Below are 20,292 nucleotides of genomic sequence, written 5' to 3'. Positions count from 1 at the left end.
CAGAATAATTAGTTTTCATTAAATATTCCCACAAACTGTTGTATTTTTTACTCTTTCTGCATTTCAAATTGCAATTTAAATTTGTATTTAAATCAATCGAAATATTGAAAATTCTGCTCTCCTACTATCCGTTTTCCTTTTGGTTTTACATTCAACAAATTGTTTGTTTTTTTAAAACTCAGTACAGTTTAATTTTCGATCGAACTCTCTTTTTTTTGAATCGTTTTGGTAATAAATTAAAATTAAAATTGTATTTTAATCGTTTTTTTTGTGTGTTTTTTTTTGTTTGTTTTTTTGGGAGGGGGAAAAGGTGGGCTGGGTGGGATTTGGTAAAAGAAATTCGGAAAATGCTTTTCAAAGAAAAATTCTGCTCTGGCGAATTTTAAAGCAAAACTGCACTGGTTTTTCTTACTCTCTCTCTCTATCTCTCAATCTCTCGCTCTCTTGCAAGCTCTCCTTCTGGGGGAGAGGATTCTCTGCCCTCTCTGAGGAGCTTTCCTCCAAGGGTTTCCCTCTCTCTCTCTCTACTCTCTCTGCTAATCTCCGGAGGAGCTCTCTGGGGTCGATCTCGCTCTTTCCTGCTCTTCCGCTCTCATTCGTTTATATAATACAAGTTTCCATTGTTGCCACAAAACAACAACGATCTATGCAACACCGCATAAGTGTGTGTATGTGTGTGTGTGTGTATACGTGTGTGTGGGGTGTGTATCAGGGTATATGTGATGTGTGTATGTAGGTGCCTCTGGCTCGGCCCACACCGCACTGAGTGTGTGTGTGTGCTTGTGTGGCCCAAGAATCCTTCGCTTTCCCGGCTGCTTTCCCGTTGCTTTCCCGCTGCTTTCCCGCTGCTTTCTCGGCTGCTTTCCCGGCTCAATCCGCGCTCAACTGCTGGAGGCGGCGGCATTGGAGCGCTGCTGGTGGTGCGGCTGGCGCTTGTGGTGGCGTCTCGAGCGGCGGCACTGCGTCGAACAGCACTCGTCCAGGGTCGGCGCTGAGTCGGGCTTCTCGAAGATCCGCCGCTTGGTGGAAACTCTTGTCTGCTGCTGGCATGTGGATCGTGAGCAGCGCTTCCGATCGCAGTTCACCTTCGAGTCCTACAAGAATCAGATAAAAAGGATGGTCAAAAAGGATTAGTCATTGTCAAATATAAGGCATGAGGCGGTGAGGCATGGGACATACTATGGGACTATATGCACATTTGTATGTATCCTCGGATCGAAACTTACCTTGCAGCGGCACTTGATGCACTTCTGTTCGCCGTGCGACATCAGAATGGGATGCCACTCCTGTCCGTTCTCGTAAACCTTATTGACCACCTTGCAGCCGCCGGCGGCCAGGACATCCTCGGCACTGTGCTGCGGGGAGCGCTGCATGGCCTGGTCCTGCAGCACGTTGGGATTGTTCGGGGCCGCCTTGCCGCCGGCCGGGCTGCTCTGCTTGCCCTCGGGACAGACCTTGCAGCAGGCCTTCTTGTCCGGTCGGTAGGCCAGCTTCTCGCTGCACTGCAGCGGCGGGCACACGAGCCGCGGGCAGCGGATCTCCAGCGTCAGGGGGTCGCAGCTGCAGGTGGTGCAGGTATCGAAGCCGTTGGGCGGCAGGAACGGATGCCAGCTGGCGCCGGCGGCATGGAACTGGTCGCCCAGCCGGCAGCCCCGTCGCTGCTGTTGCAGGAGCAGGTCGCTGCCATTAACAGCCGGCAAGGATGAGGATGCGGATGCGGAAACGGAAACGGATGATCCCTGGGGCTGTGTCCAGTCCGAGACGGCGGTCGCCTCTCGCTTGGGCACGCAGCTCGGACAGCATTCGCCCTCGCGCTGCAGCAACTGCTCCGAGAGGCGGCACTTGAGGGGCGGACACTTGATCACCTCACAGTTGGACTGGCCCCGCAGGCAGGCGCACATCTGGCAGGCATCCTGGGCGCTGCGCCACTGCTCGGACTCGTTGTAGAAGCGGCCGGAGTGGAAGCACTTGGTCTCCGCGTTGATCAGGTGGTTGTCGTTGTGGTCTCCGGGCACGGGCACATTGTTGTCGGTGTAGACGGGGAAGCAGTGGGCGGGCACCTTCGTGCTCTTGAGCTTGCCGCGCAGGAGCAGCTGCTTGGAGTGCTTGGAGTGCAGCTCCAGGTAGCAGACGCTCATCTCCAGCTTGATCAGCTCCGCGGAGGGCATGCTCAGGAAGAAGCCCTCGAGGTAGGAGCCGTTGAACTCCTCGAGCAGCTTGCGGGTCACCGGGGCGCCGATAGCCTCGATCGGCTTTTCCTCCAGATACAGCTGCAGGTCCTGCGGCGGCACTCCGCTCAGCGTCAGCTCGTAGTGGAGATTGCACTCGTTGTCGATGGACATCCAGGCCATGCCCATGGCATGTCCGGACTGGTTGCTGCCACTTGCTGCCAGGTGCTCCTGCCGCTTCAGCAGAATGGGCTCGGCCGAGTCGCGGGCATCGGCCACGGGCCGCGGCACCAGGCGGCCCCGGATGAGGCTCGTCTCGTGCTCGGTGCCCACGTTGACGCCCAACTCACCGGCGTAGAGAGACTCGAGCACCTTGGGGCCGAGCTTCTCCACACTGCCGATGGCCTGGTTGAAGTTGAAGCTGGGCGTCAGGTCCTCCAGCTTGGCCTTGCGTTTGCCCTGTTCCTCCACGAGGCTGATGTTCGGCCGGTCGCGGGTGTTAACGTGGTCCGTCTCGATGTTGTAGGCCAGCGACCCGTCCGTGTTGAGGTAGACCCAGGCCAGGCCGCTGCTCCGCGTGGCCGACTCGCCGTTGTGCGGCGCCAGCAGGGTCTGGAAGATCTCGCAGCTGGCCCGGGTCACGATGTGCCCCTGGATGCGCAGCTGGGGATACTTCTTCGACTCGATGGTGAGCAGCAGCTTGCCCCGGGACATGAGCCGCAGGTTCTGAATGGAGATGGGCGAGGAGAGCTCCAGGACATTGATCTCGGCCGAGGGCTTGCGCACGCGCGGCACCTCATCGAAGATGATCTCCTTGCGCTCCGGCAGCTCGATCTTCACGCTGAGAGCGGCGTCCGCGTACTCCTCCGCCCCGAAGATGCCGTTGAACACGAGGGTCAGGTGCATGGAGGAGGCAGCTCCACTGCTGGTCGAGACGATGGCTGTGCCACCGGCTCCGGTCAGCATCGGATCGAACTTGCCGCCGGGCTGGCTCTGGGGCGGCTCTAGCAGCGAGCTGAACAGCTCCGTCTGCAGGGCCGTGTACTTGGCTATCTTTCCGGCCAGGGCCAGTTCCGACTGGTGCTTGTTGCCCCACAGCAGGACCACGTGGAGGCGGTCGTCGCGCAGGATGCGCTTGTAGTCCCTGGGCACGCGGCGCCACACGCCGCAGATCTTGCCAGTGGCATTCTGGTAGACGCTGAGGGTGCCCGTGAGGGTCGTCTCCAGCTGGTGCTCCTCGAGTATGACGCCGGCATCGTCCACGAACTGGATGGCCCGCGGACGCCCGATGCGCGACGATGTGTAGAACGAGTAGTAGAGGTTCTTCTTGTGGAACAGGAACCGGGCGGTGGCCACAATGTTGTGCGGATTGTAGGTGGTGTACATGGACTTCATTTCCTCTCCCTTGAGGAAGTACGATGTCCGGCCCGTCAGTAGCGCAGCGTAATCTAAAGGCAGGAACGGGATGAGAGAGATGGTTTCGAGATGCGGAGGTTAGCTTTTGGAGACGATGATGGGTGGAAGGGTGGATGGTATGTTTGGGTGTTTTTTGAATCTCTACTTACGTTTCATGTTGCGCTCCTCCTCCTCGTTGGGCACTGGCACATCCAAGGCCACATCCGTATCTGCAAATGGAAGGAAGAGAAAACGAGATTCTGTCAGATACAAGATAAGCCATAAGCGACACGACCTTAAATGGAATTTAGATGGAAACAAATGCTTCAAAGCAATGCACCGCCCCCTAGGAATTCCTCCTCCCGCTGCTCTGCTGCTCAACTGTTCTCTCGATCCGAATGAATGAATGAGTGAATGGCTGAGTGAATGGTGAGTGAATGGCTGGCTGGCTGCAAAGCGGATGCCACATAGATCCTCAATCCTCAATGAATGGCGGGGATCACAGGTAGAGAGAGAGGCGGCCAGGTCGGGTCGGCCAGGTCGGGTCGCCTCTCTACCCAGGTGGCATTCATTAATCGTGCATAAATTGAGGCCAGGTAGAAGCCCTATATTCGTATGGCCAGTGAATGCCAGAGAATGCCAGAGAATTCCTGGCTTCCAGATTCCTGGAATCCACATGACACGCTCATTTGCTGCATGGCGTGAAAGTAGGTGGACACATTTCCGGGGCACTCGGCAGGGGACTTGATTGACACCAGCCCAGCGAGGTCTGAGGCCCAGGCCAGAGCCAGAGCGAGAGCCAGAGGCCACATAAATCACCTTCAAAACCATCGCCATCAGCGGCTCTCGGCATTCGGCATTCGGCAGTCGGCACTCAGCATTCGGGTCTCGGATCTCGGATCTCGGGTCTCGGTGGTTCGACGAGGTCTCTGAGTTCGTTAGAAGTGGCAGCAGCCTGGCAGTCGGCTGACGGTTCCGACAAAAGCTGATTAAAGCGAACCTGGGATGCCCTTTGAGGAGCAGTCTCTCCCTCTCTCTCTCTCTCTCTCTCTCTCAGTCTCTCATACAACATCATTTAGCATTCGAACAGTGCCATTCCATTCGACCCCATCCCATGCCATCCCATCCGTACCGATCCGATCCTCTCCTTCGTTAGCTGCTGTCGATGATGCTGCATTGGCATTTCGATTATTTTATGCTGCTTCGCTCCTTCTCGAAGACCCACAACCCCAACCCCAACCCCAACACCAAGCCCAATCCCGTCCTCGCCCGAACCCAACGGTCAGCGTTCAGCTTTCAGCTTTCAGCTCGTAAGCCGCAAAAAATGTGAAAAAGAATACTCGAACAGCAGACGGGAAGGAAGGGAACTTCTTGCCGCCATCGCATAATGAAGGGCGACAAATCTGACACCTTGTATAGCATTTTATTGAGCCCCGGACGAGGCCCTGGCTCTGTGGGCTCTTTGGGCTCTGTGGGCTCTGTGGGCTCTGTCTCTGTCTCTGGACCCTAGCCCTGGACTACGGTGGCGGCGGCTGCTGTCCGATCTTATCGCCTGATCTTAATACGAGCCACTTCTGGACTGGGCTGTACTGGGCTGTACTGGACTGGACTTGACTGGGGGAGCCGCGTTTGGCTCTTCTTGGTGTCGGTTTTGGCCTTTTCTTTATTTCTTTTTCAATTTGTGGCTCTACATTCTTGGGGCTTATTGGTCCGGGCCAGGCCAGTGGTCCAGTGGTCGGACGGACAGTGGCATCTGCCCTTGAATCGCGCTTGCAGATGAATGAAATTTTTAGTTTCGTTTTTGTGGTCTCTTCTCCGCTGTAAGCCAAGATAAATGAGTTTCGTTCGGGCACAAAGACGACGACACGTTGCCCATCCATGACACAGGTAAAATGGTAAAGGGAACGCGATGGCGAAGGCGAAGGGGACGGTGAGGAGTGGAGTGGAGTGGAGGGGTAAGCGGACGGGGGACGGCGGACAGCGAAGCCGACAAAGCCAAGACCGAAAGACAAACGACACCTCGGCATTGACTCAACGCTTTGGTATGTGGTGCTCCCCCCTCCCCTCCCCTTCGCAGTCCCAGCATCTGCCCCAAAAGAATCTCAGGCGGCGGCAGCTCATTAACAAAAATCGTTTGAAAGTGTTTCTCTTCAAATGGGGGGCAGAATGTGTGTGTGTGTGTTACACATACACATACCCACTCGGACAGACATGGACAGAGACACGGGAACGAGTTCGAGTTTCGAAAGAATGGCCAAAAGCACGGGAGGGCCATGGCCAAGAAGAGCGGATGGGCATGCTCCTTGGCCTCCTTGGGATTCATTGGCCTGGAAATCTGCCCAAAGTGTTTAAGAGTCCTGGCAGTGCTAGAAATAGTGAGCATTTCATCCCATAGTCATTCAACTCTTTCTTTCTTTTACCGTTGCCGCAGTTCGATCCCCCCCACTCCCGATCTGCATTAATCTGCTCTCTCTAACTCTCTTCCCTATCTGGTAGATCATTTGATTTAGATAGAACCCCCAGCCCCTTGTTAGCTCTATTTCTCGAGGCTTATCGCAGAACCGAACCGAAAATCTCCACTCCACAAAAAAAAACAAGAGACCGAAAGAAGGTTTTTACCCGCTGCCTCGCTGCTCTGAAGAGGTAGGAAGAGCGCGGGATGCGGGGTGCGGTGTGCGGCGGAGAGACGTGCTCAACATAATAGACGGTTCCGTTGCCGATGCAGAACCGATAAAGATAAAGATAAAGTTGAAGATTTTATTGTTCGATGGCGCACCTCACGCCCGGCCATAAAAATGAATTTGGTTCAGTCGATCCTTTTGTGGTGGCAGGCAGACGGAGACGGAGAGAGAGAGAGAGTGGCCCGTCCCGAACCCTGCTACAAAGTTGCTGGGAAAGACGATCCTCCGACGGTCGTCATATCCCAACTTGGAAGGGAATGTGCTACATGGTACATAGGGCAGCGGGAAGGGAATGGAAGGGTGGGGACACCAACCAAGAGCCAAGAGCCTCACCACAAAAGATGTCATCAAGTTCGGTTCGCTTAATGGCAGCAGCAGCGGCAGCACCGATTGGAATCGATTGGAATCGAAAAACATTAACTTTTATTGTCTACCTGGGGATATACCCCGCCACTCTGCCCCCCTGCCCCCTGCCCCCTGCCACTCCATCCCCTGTGTCCGTTTGGGACCGCCCGCCGTTTGTGGCGGCAAATGAGATAATTTAATAAGCGTTAAAATGCTCGAGTTATGTCATTATAAAAATGAACGAATGAAGAACGAAAAAAACCACAGAGCCCTGGCATAAATTAATGCTCCACAGAGAGCGGAGATGGAGCAGATGGATTGGATCGCCTGGAAAAGAAAGAGGGAGGGAGAGAGAGAGAGAGGAAGGGAGGGAGGAGGAGGGAGAAGAGCCAAAAGATTCGATCCCAAAATGGACATTTAACGAAGGAAGGCAATTGCTGATGTTGATTATATGGCCATGTCATGAGCTTCAGGCTTCAAGCAGCAGCCCCTGCTCCGGCTCCGGCTCTGGCCTCGGCTTCGGCTTCGGCTCCGGGCCAGGGCCTGACAACCACAGTGGTGTCGCTCTAAGAGCAACGGCCGCTGCTAAGAGCCCCTTGCCGGGCTGCACCACTCGCGAGGCCTGACTGTAAGTCAACTATGAGGCAGAAAAAGCCAAGTTAGGCACAAAATAACTTTGGAAAACGATCGCTGCAAGTGGTTGCGACTGCTGCTGCTGCTGATGATGCTGCGAAATATTTGTACAATAGCTAGCACCCGGCGAGGGGATTGGGATGGGGATGGGATGGCCAATGGATGGCCAATGGATGTCCATCGGATGGCCAACTGGCTGACTGGCTGACTGCGTGAGAGCCAAAGAGTCTCCTCTGGAGCTGGAGCTGGAGCCGCGCCCGTGCCTTCTAACTATTTATGGCAAACGAGTTGCAAGTTCGGGGAGTTGGGAGTCGAGTCTTTTTCAGTGGCTGCCTCTTGACGTGGCTCTGGCTATGGCTCTGGCTTTTGGCCAAAAAGAGAAGAGAAAAGCTACAAAATAACTCAAGAAAAGTGAAATTGTGCGATCGGTGGGGGGTGGGGCTGGGGCTGGGGAGGGTGCAAGGGTGATCGCAGTAAAAGGTCCCCGATGGGGTCAACGGCTCTTTGCATAAGCAAATGAAAAATTGCCACAAAACGGAAACTAATGATGTGATGCCACCAGCCGATCCACCCGGCAGTCCCCCTGACCACCCCGACCACCGACCACCGACCACTGTCCAACAGCCATACCCATACCCATACCCATACCCACTTCCATTCCCGTTCGGTGGCAGGCAACCAGTTTGCCCCATGCCACACAGGCAACCACCGCAGGCTGAAGCTTTGGGGACGGGGACTGGAATTCAGGCAGCACTTGTGCCTGATTATGTGAAAAATGTCACAAAGAGAGGGAGAGAGAGAAGAGTAGAGAAAGAGAGAAGAGCAGAGAGCAGAGAGAGACAGAGTCAGAGATCTCTGGCCAAAAGCCGTTCTAATTGTGAATTCAATTCAGGCAGAAAATTAGCCAAAGCCAAAAGTGATTCAGTGCCTGGCTATGCTCCTCCATATACCCAATCATAAATTATATATATGTACACGTATGTACATATATCTGTATATAGTATATAGAGAGGTCTGACAGCTGCCTGAGTGCGATATTTTGCTAAAAAAGAACCCCACCCCGCCCCGCTTCACATCACCCCCTGCGAATGGGTAGGCCAGTGTTTAGCTTTAACTTCAGAGAGCCGATACATATAGATATACATATAGATTTGTACATATATATATAGAGAGAGAGAGATATATATACCCCTCTAGTCCAGACTTTGTATCCCTCTGTTATTGGAGAGTACAGTAATTGATCTATTAAAGCCTCTCGAAATGCGGCACGTGCGCCCCCATTGGGACCCCTTTCCAAATGGAATACTTGAAATACTTTTCGGGGCTATATGCCGCTGATATTGCCTGTATTCCGATAATACAGCAACAACGTTGGGGCGCCGTTCGTTCGGGCGATATAAAATAAATTGAGAATAAAACAAAGAGAATACAAAATAAATAAATGCAAAAGTCGCCAAAAAAAAAACGAACCCAACAAAAAGCAAAAACAACAAAAAAAAAAGAAGCAGGAGGGTGGGGGAACTGAGGGCTGAAGATGGGCGCCGATGGCATGGCATGTATGCCATGCTCTCTATAATGGTATGCTAAGTAGTGGGGACCCAAGGAAGAGGAATCATCATCATCATCCACCAAATGGAGGGAGACACACGGTGGCGACGGTGCACGGGGGAGTGGGGAGGGGGAAGGGGGGACACACGGACAGACGCTGACTGAGACATAAAAACGAAATATAAATTGCGTAGCGTTGACCTTCATTTCGGGCCAAGTAATTTTTCATAAACAATTTACGCGTTTCGGCCACCAACTCGGCCATGTATCAGACAGAGAGAGAGCGAGAGAGAGAGAGAAAAGATGGGGGCGGGGTGGGGGGGAGATGAGATGGACACCGCCGATGAGCATCATAGCATCATCTTGTTTGTGTGGTGTCCCACTCGTCGTCTGTCCACACACAGGCAGCTGCCGTGGATGCTACGCTTAATTATTCATGGCTATATAGAAGAAGATCCCCCCAGATATATCTACGCATGGAATGGGCTACACTCGTATGTATATCGAGACAGACAGAGAGACAGAGAGCGAGAGATGTCTGATCTGTGGGCAGATTCCATCTAATCCAGATTTATACGATCAAACAGATCTCTGGGCAGCAGCCATTCCGACGGGGCAATTGCAAGTGTCAAAATATTGAAACATATCCCCGAAATTTATGGCCATGAATCAGTTTTTGGAAAAAGGTTGCGTTGCGATGCGATGCGATGCGATGTGATGATTTACCATCACATCTCAATAGATTGATTGATTTGATTGGTAGTGTTTCCCCCGAACTATGATGTACTTACCATTGCGATCCCCCGGACAGGTCTTGCAGCACTTGCCGGGCAGCGAGATGGGATCGTCGCACTTGGCCGGCGGGCACTCGTTCTTAATGTTGCGACACTGGACGCGTGCAACGATGCGGCGCTTCTTGGGTATCTGGAAGATGGTGCAAGCAGAGCCGGGAGAGAGATTAAAATAAAGAAACCACCAGCTAATTGGAATTAGTGTTCGGTGCGGTTCGGTTCGGTCCAGTCCGGTCGTAATGCAGATTCCCAGGCCTGTCACCTGTCACCTGTCTGTGATTTATGCCACTTGTTAGCAACAGCAACAGAAACTAAATCTAAATCTAAATCTAAACTAAGTCAGGCGGCGGCCGCTGCTTAATATAAAGTTTATATAAATATAGAAATCTACGAATACTCGTACGAGTATATGCACGTTTTTTATAATTATTGTATATTTTTATGAATTTGCTGGTAGCTTTCTGTTGGCTGCTGTTTGTCTTTTTGATGTTCCTCTCGGTGGCTTTTTATTATTAATTTTTATTGGTTGTTGCTGTTGGCCGCTGCTGCTGCCGCTGCCGCTGCTGCTGCCTTGCCGCTTGCTGTGCCTTAAAGTTCAAGCGGCGGCCGCGGCAGCAACATGTTTTAAATAATTTTATGATGTGCTCATTTGCGACGCTTGCAGCCAACATAAATTATCATTAATTAATTTCCAAGCTGACTTTTATGCAATGCACATTAAAAATTAACGAAAAATATATACCTGAATATACTCGTACTCATTCTCAAACTCGCATGTATTCATCCATCCATCCATCCATCCAGACAGACAGACAAACAAACAAACAGAGAAGCAGAGAAGCAGAGAAACAGACTTCTATATAAGTAAGTCCGATATAGTATCTTTGAATAGTGTATATGTGCGTATACGGGTGTACGGTATGTATGTACGTATATCTGGCCCCTGTCTGGCCTTTCGCAGACAACAACAGCAACAACACGACGGCCAACAGCCTGAAGACCTGATGGCGTCAATTAATTTTTCTGTCTCCCGACGACGTCCCTATAGCTTCTATCCATCCCGTCCCATCCCATCCCCACTCGAGGACACCACACACGAGTGTGGCAACAGCGAGAGAGAGGGTGCAACATTATAGTATTCATCTTTGCGGTTGCGTATTTTTTTTTGCGTAATTCGATCGAATTTGGCCAGAGGAATGCCAGAATGCCAAAATGCCAGAAATTGTTTTTCGCCGATTTGCAGGCAAAAGAATATTTGGCTCTGATCCTCAATATATCGCCAGAACGAGCTTTCAAATCGATATTAATCATGCGTGGAAATGCCATAAATTAGGCGCGTCCCGAAACCGAAATGAAAACACAATCATTTTCATTCGCAGTTTGCTGTTCTGTTTGCTGTTTTCCTCTGTCATTTCTTTTCTGGCATTTGGCTTGTACCGAATGTCGACGGTCATTAGTCAATCGGCTCTAAAGGCATATCGGCCGGGGCCATGGGATGCCCAGTTCTGTTTTTGTGTCCTAGTAGTAGTGGTTCTATAGAGTCTTATCGAACTGATCGTTTACTTACCGCCACGCATTCGCATTTGATGCAGTACATCACCCCGAAGGGCGGTCCCAGATCCGCATACCAGGTCGAGCCCAACTCACGGAGAACTTTTCCAAACTGACATTCGGTAACTGAAAAAAACGAAACAAAAAAGATAAAAACCAAAATTAATTTCCTCAATTGCCATGTACGGATCTCTGTATATGGTATACTATATGGTACTATATATGGTATATATGTGTATGGGTATGTGTGTGTGTGTGTGTTCAGGTTGCTGTGGCGCCAGTCGATTGCAATTGCTTATATACGGAACAGCCGATGCCTATATATCACCGCGACTGGGGACTGGCGCGACTGGGGGACTGATGATGATGCAAAGCGAGGCTAGTACTCGCACTCGCACTCGCACTCGTATTTACAATATACTCGTATATTGTATGTAATAATAATGAAAATCCATAAACCAAACGACAGACGCCCACAACGAGTGCGCCAGAAGGGGGCCAGTCGGGAGTATTGTCAGTCGATCAACAACTAATTAACTTCAATCGAACAACTCTCAATTGATTGGGGTCCCAGGCCAGTGATCCACATCACAGAGCTGGCGACAGGAGAAACAGGAGGGACAGGAGATAGGAGACAGGAGACTGGAGACAGGAGACTGGACTCTGATTCAGATTCATATCCAGACTCCGATGCAGTTTCGGGTGGGCAGCAATCGAAATTGCCATCTCGTTGCAGCCATGAGAACGTTTTCAGCCAAAAGCTGCAACATCAGCAGCAGCCACATGCCAGAGATGGCTGCGGCACCAGCATTCTGTGGCGCCACATTCGTTGAGAGGCGTTGAGGCAGCGCTTCCGGCAGCGTTTTCAATTACAAATGCAAAAACCCAAAGGCGATGGCAAAGGCGATGAAGAAGCGCCACCAACTGGGACGCTCTGCTGGGCGCCAACAAGTGTCAAATGGCGGGATTAGCTGCGGAATGGGGCTGGGTCTGGGGCTGGGGCTGGGTCTGGGTCTGGGGCATGGGGACATCAACAGCAGAAGCAGCAGCAGCAGCAGCAGCAACCGATTCGATAGTCTCAATTTCATTAGCAGCCTCTTCTTTTTTTTTCTGTGTGTGATTTTTGTGATTTTTCAGATCGTTAATTGGCTGCGCGCGCTGCAGAGTCACGGGCACGGGCACAGGCACAGGCACAGCTTTGCACAAAATGCCACAAATCGTATGCAAATCGAAGACTGAAGCGGCGAGACGAGACGCGTTAAATTATTAATATATTTTAATTACCAACACACTCGCGGCATCCATCCCATCCCATCGCATCGCATCGAAATTATGCTAAAACTCTTGGCGCCACTCATAAAAAATGTAAACGAATCGAATCATCGAAATGAAACAAACCGAAAAGCAGCCAAAACCCCAGCCCCAAACCCGAAACTAGACACAGCCAAAAAGACCAAAATTGGGCATTTTTTGTGCTGTTGCTTTGGCAATGAAATGGTTTTTGGGACTACCGGCGGCGACGGGGGAAACAATGGTAGGAAAATTCATTTAATTACAGTATGCGAAAAGCCCAGCGGAAGCGGCTAAAAGCGCGCTCGAAACGCATGGAAAACGCGCGCTGGGAAGCCGCAAGGAAAACGCGTTCAAGTCCCAGAAATGTGCACAAATTTGTAGGAAAATCCCACCATCCCTAAACAAGCGAGCACAAGCATAGATATGAAACACCTGTGCTGTCTGTCCCTCGTAGCCCGTAGCCGCTTATCACCGGCGCCCATCACTCCACATCATTCACAATTCCATATCTCTTTGGCGTTTTCACATGTGCTCGCCAAAAGGAACGGAGAAACGGCAAAAGAGGAGCGGAAGGGCAGGGCAGGGCTGGGCTGGCCTGACAATAACCTAATTAACTAAATACACGTGATAGCGATAGCGGGCTACCTTGCTGAACTAGAAATTTTGATGCAATCGAACCACCCACCCAGAGGCAGAAGCAGCAGCAGCCGCAGCCGCAGCCGCAGCAGAACCCCTGACGGACACTCTGTCGGGGCGCCATGGCGTATACGTGATAAGTGGCGCTAACGACGCGCGACGTTTATCAATTTTGTTGTAGCTGTTTTTGTTGCTGCTCTTGTCATTGGCGCCAGTTTTATTTGCGTGCGAAACAATTTAAATACGACTACAAAAACAACAGCAGCAGCAGCAGAAGCAGCAAAACAATGAGAGAATAATCCCCGCGCAATAGATTTATAAGTAAAACAAAAACAACAACTGCAGCAGAAAGAAAAAAAAAACATATAGTATAGTACTTTTTTGTCTGTGTGCAAGGCAGCAGCTCCAGTGGGAGGCGATAATCTCCCAGCAATGTCCGTTAATCGCATTCCAAGAGACCCGAGATCTGCAGCATGGATCGTATATAGTACACGGATCGGATCGGTGCACTCCCCAGAGAATATCTCAAGAAGTGGCATTTTCGCAGGGAAAAGATAGCTGCGGAGACAATGGTCTCCCATTAAGGATCTAAGATCTAAGAAACCACTTGAAGAGCGATGTTCTGGTGGAAGCTTATCGATTAAATATCGATTCCACAAGAGAGGGACTTTGTTTTCACGTAGAACTTAATAAGAAATCGAAAAGGAAACTAAATTCTTTCTCTTCCTTCGGAATCCACTTCCTGTTTACATTTCTAAAATTTGTCTAGCCGAAAAAAACAACAATAGCCAGAAAATACTCATGGAATCCGGAAAATTCTGTTTCTGGTTCTGCTTTTGCTTTTGCTGATTTGTTGGAAAAATAGTTCAATTGTTGTTTGTTTATGCTCTTAATAGAGTAACATTTTTGACGGATTGCACTGTTGGTGCTGTCGTTCCAGGCCATTTGTGATTTATGGCCGTTTTGTTGCGATTCGCAGCATTCCCATTCATTGAAAAAAGACCCGAACGTGCAACGAACGAAGGAACGAAACAGCGAAGCAACGAAACAACGAAATGAAATGGGAAATATGCCTGTAAATAAATTACACACATTTTGATCTGCCACAAGGCTGGATGCGGATGCGGACGCGGAGGGGGCAGGGGGCAGGGGGCAGGGAAGGAGGCTGCAGCGTGGGCGGACAGCCTGCCACACACAAGTGCATTCCACACACACACAGATGCATCTGCATATGTATTTGGGCATATTTTTAAGTTTAATTTAAGACGAAATGTCTAGAAATAAATTGTATCTTTTTCTGTTGTTTCTGTTGTTGCTGTTGTTGCTGTTGTTGGCAGTGCATTGGACTCAAGCACGCAAAAAGGAGAGAGACAGAGAGGCAGCTAGTGGGGGCAGAGAGAGAGAGAGCGAGAGTGAGAGTGGAGCACAAATTGCAACAATTTACGGACTGCAGCAGCAGCAGCAGAGCAGCCACCGCAACTTGAAAGTGTCTGGGCAAACATTTGCAGCCTACGAATCATTAGCAAACAAATGTTAAAAATAATAATGCCCCCGCTGGCCCCCTGCCCCCCTCGCATGCAGTTTTGGGCAGGCGACAAAAGTTTTCAAAGATGAGATCGTTCGTTGCCGAAACTAAAGGAAGAGGAAAAGAGAAAGGACACTCCTTTGCTGAAAGGAGAAGCGTGTCAATTTGGACCATGGACTGTTTGGTGTGGTGTGCCATTGTGGTGCGGTATGCTCTGCATAAAGACAGCAAAATATACATATGTATCTCTTTTTTGTGCTTTACAATGTGCTAATTACAGTCAAAAGAACAGCCACACCACACACACGTGGGACGGAAGACGGAAGACAGAAGAGGGGCATATACAGATACTCGTACAAGTATCTCGTACTACATGTGTCATCAGTGGTTCTGCTGCTGCTGCTGTGGCCACCAGGCTGTGGCTGTGGCTGTGGCTATGGCTGTTGCTGTGGCCAAAAGGAAAACGTACCACAGATATTTTCGCCTGGCAATTGTGATTGTTGCCAAATGCGTTGCTGCTGGTGCTGCTGATGCTGCTGCCACACTCTATAGTACTGTACTGCTGTGGTTGTTGCTGTTGTTGCAGTGACTCACATGACGCAGAACCAGAACCAAAACCAAAAGCCAGCGACGGCGTCGAGTTGTCGGCTATTTTTTGTAGCAGCAGCAGCAGCAGAATGAGATAGGTAGGGTAGACTATGGCTATGGAAAGAGACAGCGAGACGGGGGGGACAGACAGAGTGCCTTTGAAAATTTTGGCGCTCGTACGCGCTTTTAATTGAGTTAAAAGATCAGCGGAGATCAGTGGATATATCGTATATAGAGCAGGCCAGGCAGGCAGGCAGGCAGGCCGGCAGGCCGAAACTGTTTTTATTTATTTATACACACACACACACACACACACACGTATGCAATATATAGCATATATATTGGATGTATCTATAAGATATATATGTATGTGCATATTTATTTATCTGGCCTTTTTGTGGGTTGGATCTTGTTTAATGTTATTTTTATTTTGCGCCTTAATTAATTGTGGCAAAATAATTAGCGCAAATGTTAAAGCTCAACATGGGATATCATAAAATTCAATGAAAAGAAAAGAAAACTTGCAGATACACAGACACATATGAATATAATCAAAGAACAGTATATGTGTATCTGTCTCCCCTATCTGTATCTGTATCTGTATCTGTATCTGTGGTATTACTTTGAGGAATGGGTGGACTGATTTCTTTCTCTCTGTGAATGACTCGGTCCGATTCCGTAGCTCCTTTCGGTTTGAGTTGCTTCAAATTTGACAGCTACGAGTGTTGGCCTGTCAATCAGTCCATCAATCAATCGAATCTGCCCTCAAATGAAAACACAGCGGCACACAACAGAGAATAAAACAAAACGAAACCGAATCAAACTCCGATAAAAACCCAACAGATATACATATGTATTTATAAATGTGTATCTGGGTATCTCTGTATCTGTGTATCTGTGTATTTGTACAAATGGTTCACGAACTGCGAACCAGTTCGGTCCGCCAGTTATTTGTTTTATAAGCAATTAAATTATTTAAGTGCAAAGCAAACAAAGCCAGAAATGTGTTTGCGGCCAGCGTTTTTCTTTCATTTTTGGGGACACGCCAGTTCTAATGAAGATTTCTAATGGCTGATTAAGTGCGTTTTCCCCTCCCCTCCGCCCCGCCCATACAGAGGGCAGCCAAGGGGGCTATGGGGCAGCACACATCGTCGCTTGTGGTCGCTAGGGCGGTGATAATTTATGACAGCTGAGGAGGAGAGCAAACACCACCCGATCGAAGGCGGTGCAAAGCGGCAACAGAGCAAACAAAAACTGATGGACAAATACTACTCGCAGCAATACCCGTTGGGACCCCTTGGGACCCCTTGGGACCCCTCAGGACCCCTTACCCTACCTACTAACAAAAATGAAAAATAAATAAAGTTCAAAAGTGAAAAAGCCGCACCACCACGCGTGGAAAGTCGCCAGCGAAACGCCCCCAAATCGAGCAGCAGCAGAACCCAAAAAGGGGGGCTCGTTCCTCGCGGTTTTTGCCGCGCCGCCTGATCTGCAGCCAAGAAAAATCGCCACGAAAGCAAAATTAGCTTACGCCTGCATTTGGCTTATGTAAAAAGACCGAAACAATTCTATTGTTGAATAAGAGCAGGTGCCACAATAAGAGCAAGTACAGTGCGTTTCGTCAGGGCAGGACGGACAGCCATTAATCGTGGCCCAAAAAGCGGCCTAAGATTCGCCAAGGATCTATGCCCAGAAACCACAATCTATAAAATCTATTGAATGTATCTATGGATGCAGTACTGCATCTCGCACATATACACACACACTGTATGTATCTTTTGCTTCTGTCTGATTTTGGAGCAACAGCGGCCACAGCGGCAACAAGAACTGAAGGAGGACCCGAGTCCCGGCCTGGCCGTAAACATTTTCAATGACTATTTTTATTTTGTTGGTTTTTAGCTTTTAGTTTCTTCCTTGCCGTTCCATTGCCAACCGTTCCCGTTTCGTTTCGTTCCGTTCCGTTTTGCTCCCCTTCCGTTCCGTTTTGCGAGTAAAAAGCAAATCACGCGACCGACTGCGACTGTGACTGCGACTTGCCCCACACTTGCCACCGCCACAGTCGCAGCCACAGTCGCAGCCATAGCCACAGCCACATCCACACAGATGTCGACAAACAGCAGACAATAACGAGAACAACAGCAACAACCACTCATCCCTCATGCCTCATACGTTTGCTGTTCACTTTTGTTGTCGTTGTTGTTGTTGTTGATTTTTTATTTTTGCTAATTTTAAATGCGCTGATAAGTTGCACAAATATGTTGGGGATGTATCTTTCTTTTTATTCTGTATCTTTTTTTGGGGATGCGATGGGGATGGATCGATGCAATGAATGGGCAGGGCAGCAGCCGGCAAAACGCGTCACGCGACACGCGATTTGCAAGCGCATTTCTCGGGGATCTTCGGTTTCTGCCTCTGTCTCTGGTGGGTGGTGGATGGTGGCTGGTGGATGGTGGCTGGTGGGTGTGGGAAAAAGATTTGCCCAATGTGCGACTATTAAAGGGTAGATTTAATTGTTAAGCTATGCAAATGCCATGCCCAATTGCAGATGGTTTGCTGAGACCGAAAATTGGCATTGCTTTGAAATTTTCTTAGCAATTTGCGAATATTTTTTGAATATATTTCAGTAGATTTTGATGATGGCAAGAGCCAAAGATCTGCCAAGGAAGCTTTAGGCCTCACGTCCCAGGCTGGAAACATGAGCTGAAGACGATGCTCTCTGAATATTCGCTTCTATTGCAAAAGTGCACTGTATCTGTATCTGTTTCTGTATCTGTTTCTGTATCTGTATAAACATTGCACATTGATGCCCAGATGGATCCGAGATCTATCTTTTGCCGGCATAGCCAGGCACAGGCCGCCCCGGCTATCAGCGATCCACAATTTAGATGATGCGTACAAATGCATCGCTCATTTGTGGCAAGAAGCGGTGGCAGAGGGCGCTGATTGCGGCCTGATAATTAATGCATGGCAGGAATGCGGCATGTGCTAATGAAAGGCATGGCGAATGCCACAGAGCACGGGACACGACCAGGCCAGGACCGGGCCAGAACCAGGAGAGAGCTGGCAAATGGATGGCGCCATCATCGGTGGATCCATCGAAAGACAGTGGGAGAGAGAGAGAGAGGGAGATCTGCTATTAGCCGTCAACTATCAGCTGTGGCGAGTGCTGGCCCAAAAGCACTCACTCTTTCGTTTCCGTTTTCCCATTCATTCGAACGGAAACGGCGGGAAACACACAGCCTACGGATAACGATTGGAGTTCGAGTCAATGGGATCGTATCGTATCGCATTTATTTTGCCTACGCTCTTGGCCAAATTAATTTACACACACACACACACACACACACACGGATGCAGACACAGAGACTGAGAGACAGAGAGACAGAGAGACAGAGAAAATGTTGTCTCAGTTTCGGTTGTGGGGTGGGCGAAGCGGAGTTTGCTGCAATTTGACACCTTGTGGGCATTAAGTGCTTCCTCTGCCCACACGCTGTGCGGCGGGGCCTGGGGGCTGGGGGCTGGTACTGTGCGCAGCTCTCGGAGGAGGCTCTGGAGGCTGGAGGATGGCGACGCCTCGTCTCCTCCTCGTCTCGTGTGGAAAATGCAACAAATTGGTTGCATTTCGTATTATATAGCTCTGGTCTGCCCCGTCCCCCTGCCCCCTTTCGACTTCTTGGCTGACATGTAACTGACAACCGACGTCGGTCTGTGGCTGCGGCTGCTGCTGCCGCTGCTGCTGCTGCGGTTGGTGGCTCATTTTGGGAGGCTGTCGCGACGGCCCCACAGCAAATGTCTTTCTGTCTGTCCGACTCTCTCACCGACTTAACGTGTTCTCCCCCCACCCCCCCCCTCCCCGCCCGTCTCCTACTTTGTTTTCCATCTTCTTCGTTTGTCTCGTTTTTCGCTTTTCGTTTTCGGGCCCCAAAGATCATGATATGTTTGCCGCGAGATCCCAGAGATCCAAAAAAAAAAAGAAACAAAAAAAAAAACGAAACGAAACGAAATTGCCGCCGGCTCATTGAATGGGTCGTCCGCTCTCTGGGTCTCTCTGCCCCACTGCCTGCCGCCGCTTGTTTCTCCATCTGTATGGATGTATGGATGTGTATCTGTGTATCTGTGTGCTGTGTGTCTGCTGTTTGTCGTTGTCTTTTTACACGCATTCATTAAAAATAAGTTAACAACTTTTTAACACCTAACTGGGCGGCAGACAGTTGAATAAATGAATTATGCTGACGAATGGCGGCAACGTAGGTTGTCGGAGATTGAGAGATGGCAAGAGGGATGGGGGAAGTGGTGTGAGGGGGGGGGGGTCTATTGGCCAGCTTGTTAATCAGTTAAATTAAATGCGAAATGAACAAAACGAATTGGTTGCTAGTTTTGATCGTCCGGTCGTCGTCTTTTGCCTCTGGCCTGGTCTCTGGGTCTGCGTGGTCTGTGGCGTTTGATTGGGGGCTCTCCCCCCCTCTGGCCCAACCCTCAAAGTGGCCAAAGAGAACGGTTGTTGTGGCTGCTGTTGCTGCTGTTGCTGCCGTTGCTGCTACGTTGGCTTTTCATTCATTAACAAAAAAAGTCATCAAAAAGAAGAGACAAAAAACGCAAACCACCGCAGAAGTGTGTCTGCTGCTGCTAGAGAGGGGAAGAGTGGTGGAGTGGTAGAAGTGCGGTGCGGTGCGGTGGGGGAACCATATAACGACTAAATTATGCTAAGACTTTGTATAAACAGAAAAAACAACCCAAGAAGTGGGTGCCCGATTCGGGTAGGTAGATAGGTTGTAGCCGGCCCCTACATTCGGCTGGCTATACGGACACAGTACAATACGAGTATGTGAGTGGGCGCCAAAGTGTGCCATGACTGCGCCGACTGGGCCATCAATGAGCTTGTATGAGAGCTGCTAACCCATTTACCGGTTACCGATCATGGCCCGAGCCAATTACAGGCCGCAAAAGGATGCAATCCAAGGGAAAGGGAAAGGATTTTGATTTGGATTTGGATTTGGTCGAGTGTTTACTATACTTTCGTATGTATGTAGATCTGTAGATCCAAGTTGAACTTGTGCATGGCCTAACAGAACCTGTACATCATCATTATAATCATCAGGTGGGGGGGATCAGCGGCAGGGAGCAGGGAGCAGCAGCAG

General features: G+C 50.0%; 1 protein-coding gene across 2 annotated transcripts in view; it reads right to left on the bottom strand.

Moving 5' to 3' along the window:
* Nucleotides 1–262: 262 nt before the first annotated feature.
* sog (short gastrulation) overlaps nt 263–20,292 on the bottom strand; it is a 29,919-nt gene continuing 9,889 nt past the window's right edge. For both annotated transcript variants that reach the window (XM_033382387.1, XM_033382386.1), the window contains 5 exons: nt 11,129–11,238; nt 9,562–9,694; nt 3,734–3,793; nt 1,227–3,616; nt 263–1,094 (listed from right to left, as the gene is read on the bottom strand). In XM_033382387.1, the coding sequence (XP_033238278.1) occupies nt 882–1,094; nt 1,227–3,616; nt 3,734–3,793; nt 9,562–9,694; nt 11,129–11,238 (2,906 nt within the window). In that variant the 3' untranslated portion in view covers nt 263–881. The remainder of the gene's footprint in view (nt 1,095–1,226; nt 3,617–3,733; nt 3,794–9,561; nt 9,695–11,128; nt 11,239–20,292) is intronic.

This window comes from Drosophila pseudoobscura, chromosome X (assembly GCF_009870125.1).
Source record: "Drosophila pseudoobscura strain MV-25-SWS-2005 chromosome X, UCI_Dpse_MV25, whole genome shotgun sequence".
NCBI lineage: Eukaryota > Metazoa > Arthropoda > Insecta > Diptera > Drosophilidae > Drosophila > Drosophila pseudoobscura.
Note: the sequence above shows the minus strand (reverse complement) of the source record. Positions and strands in the feature narration are given on the sequence as shown.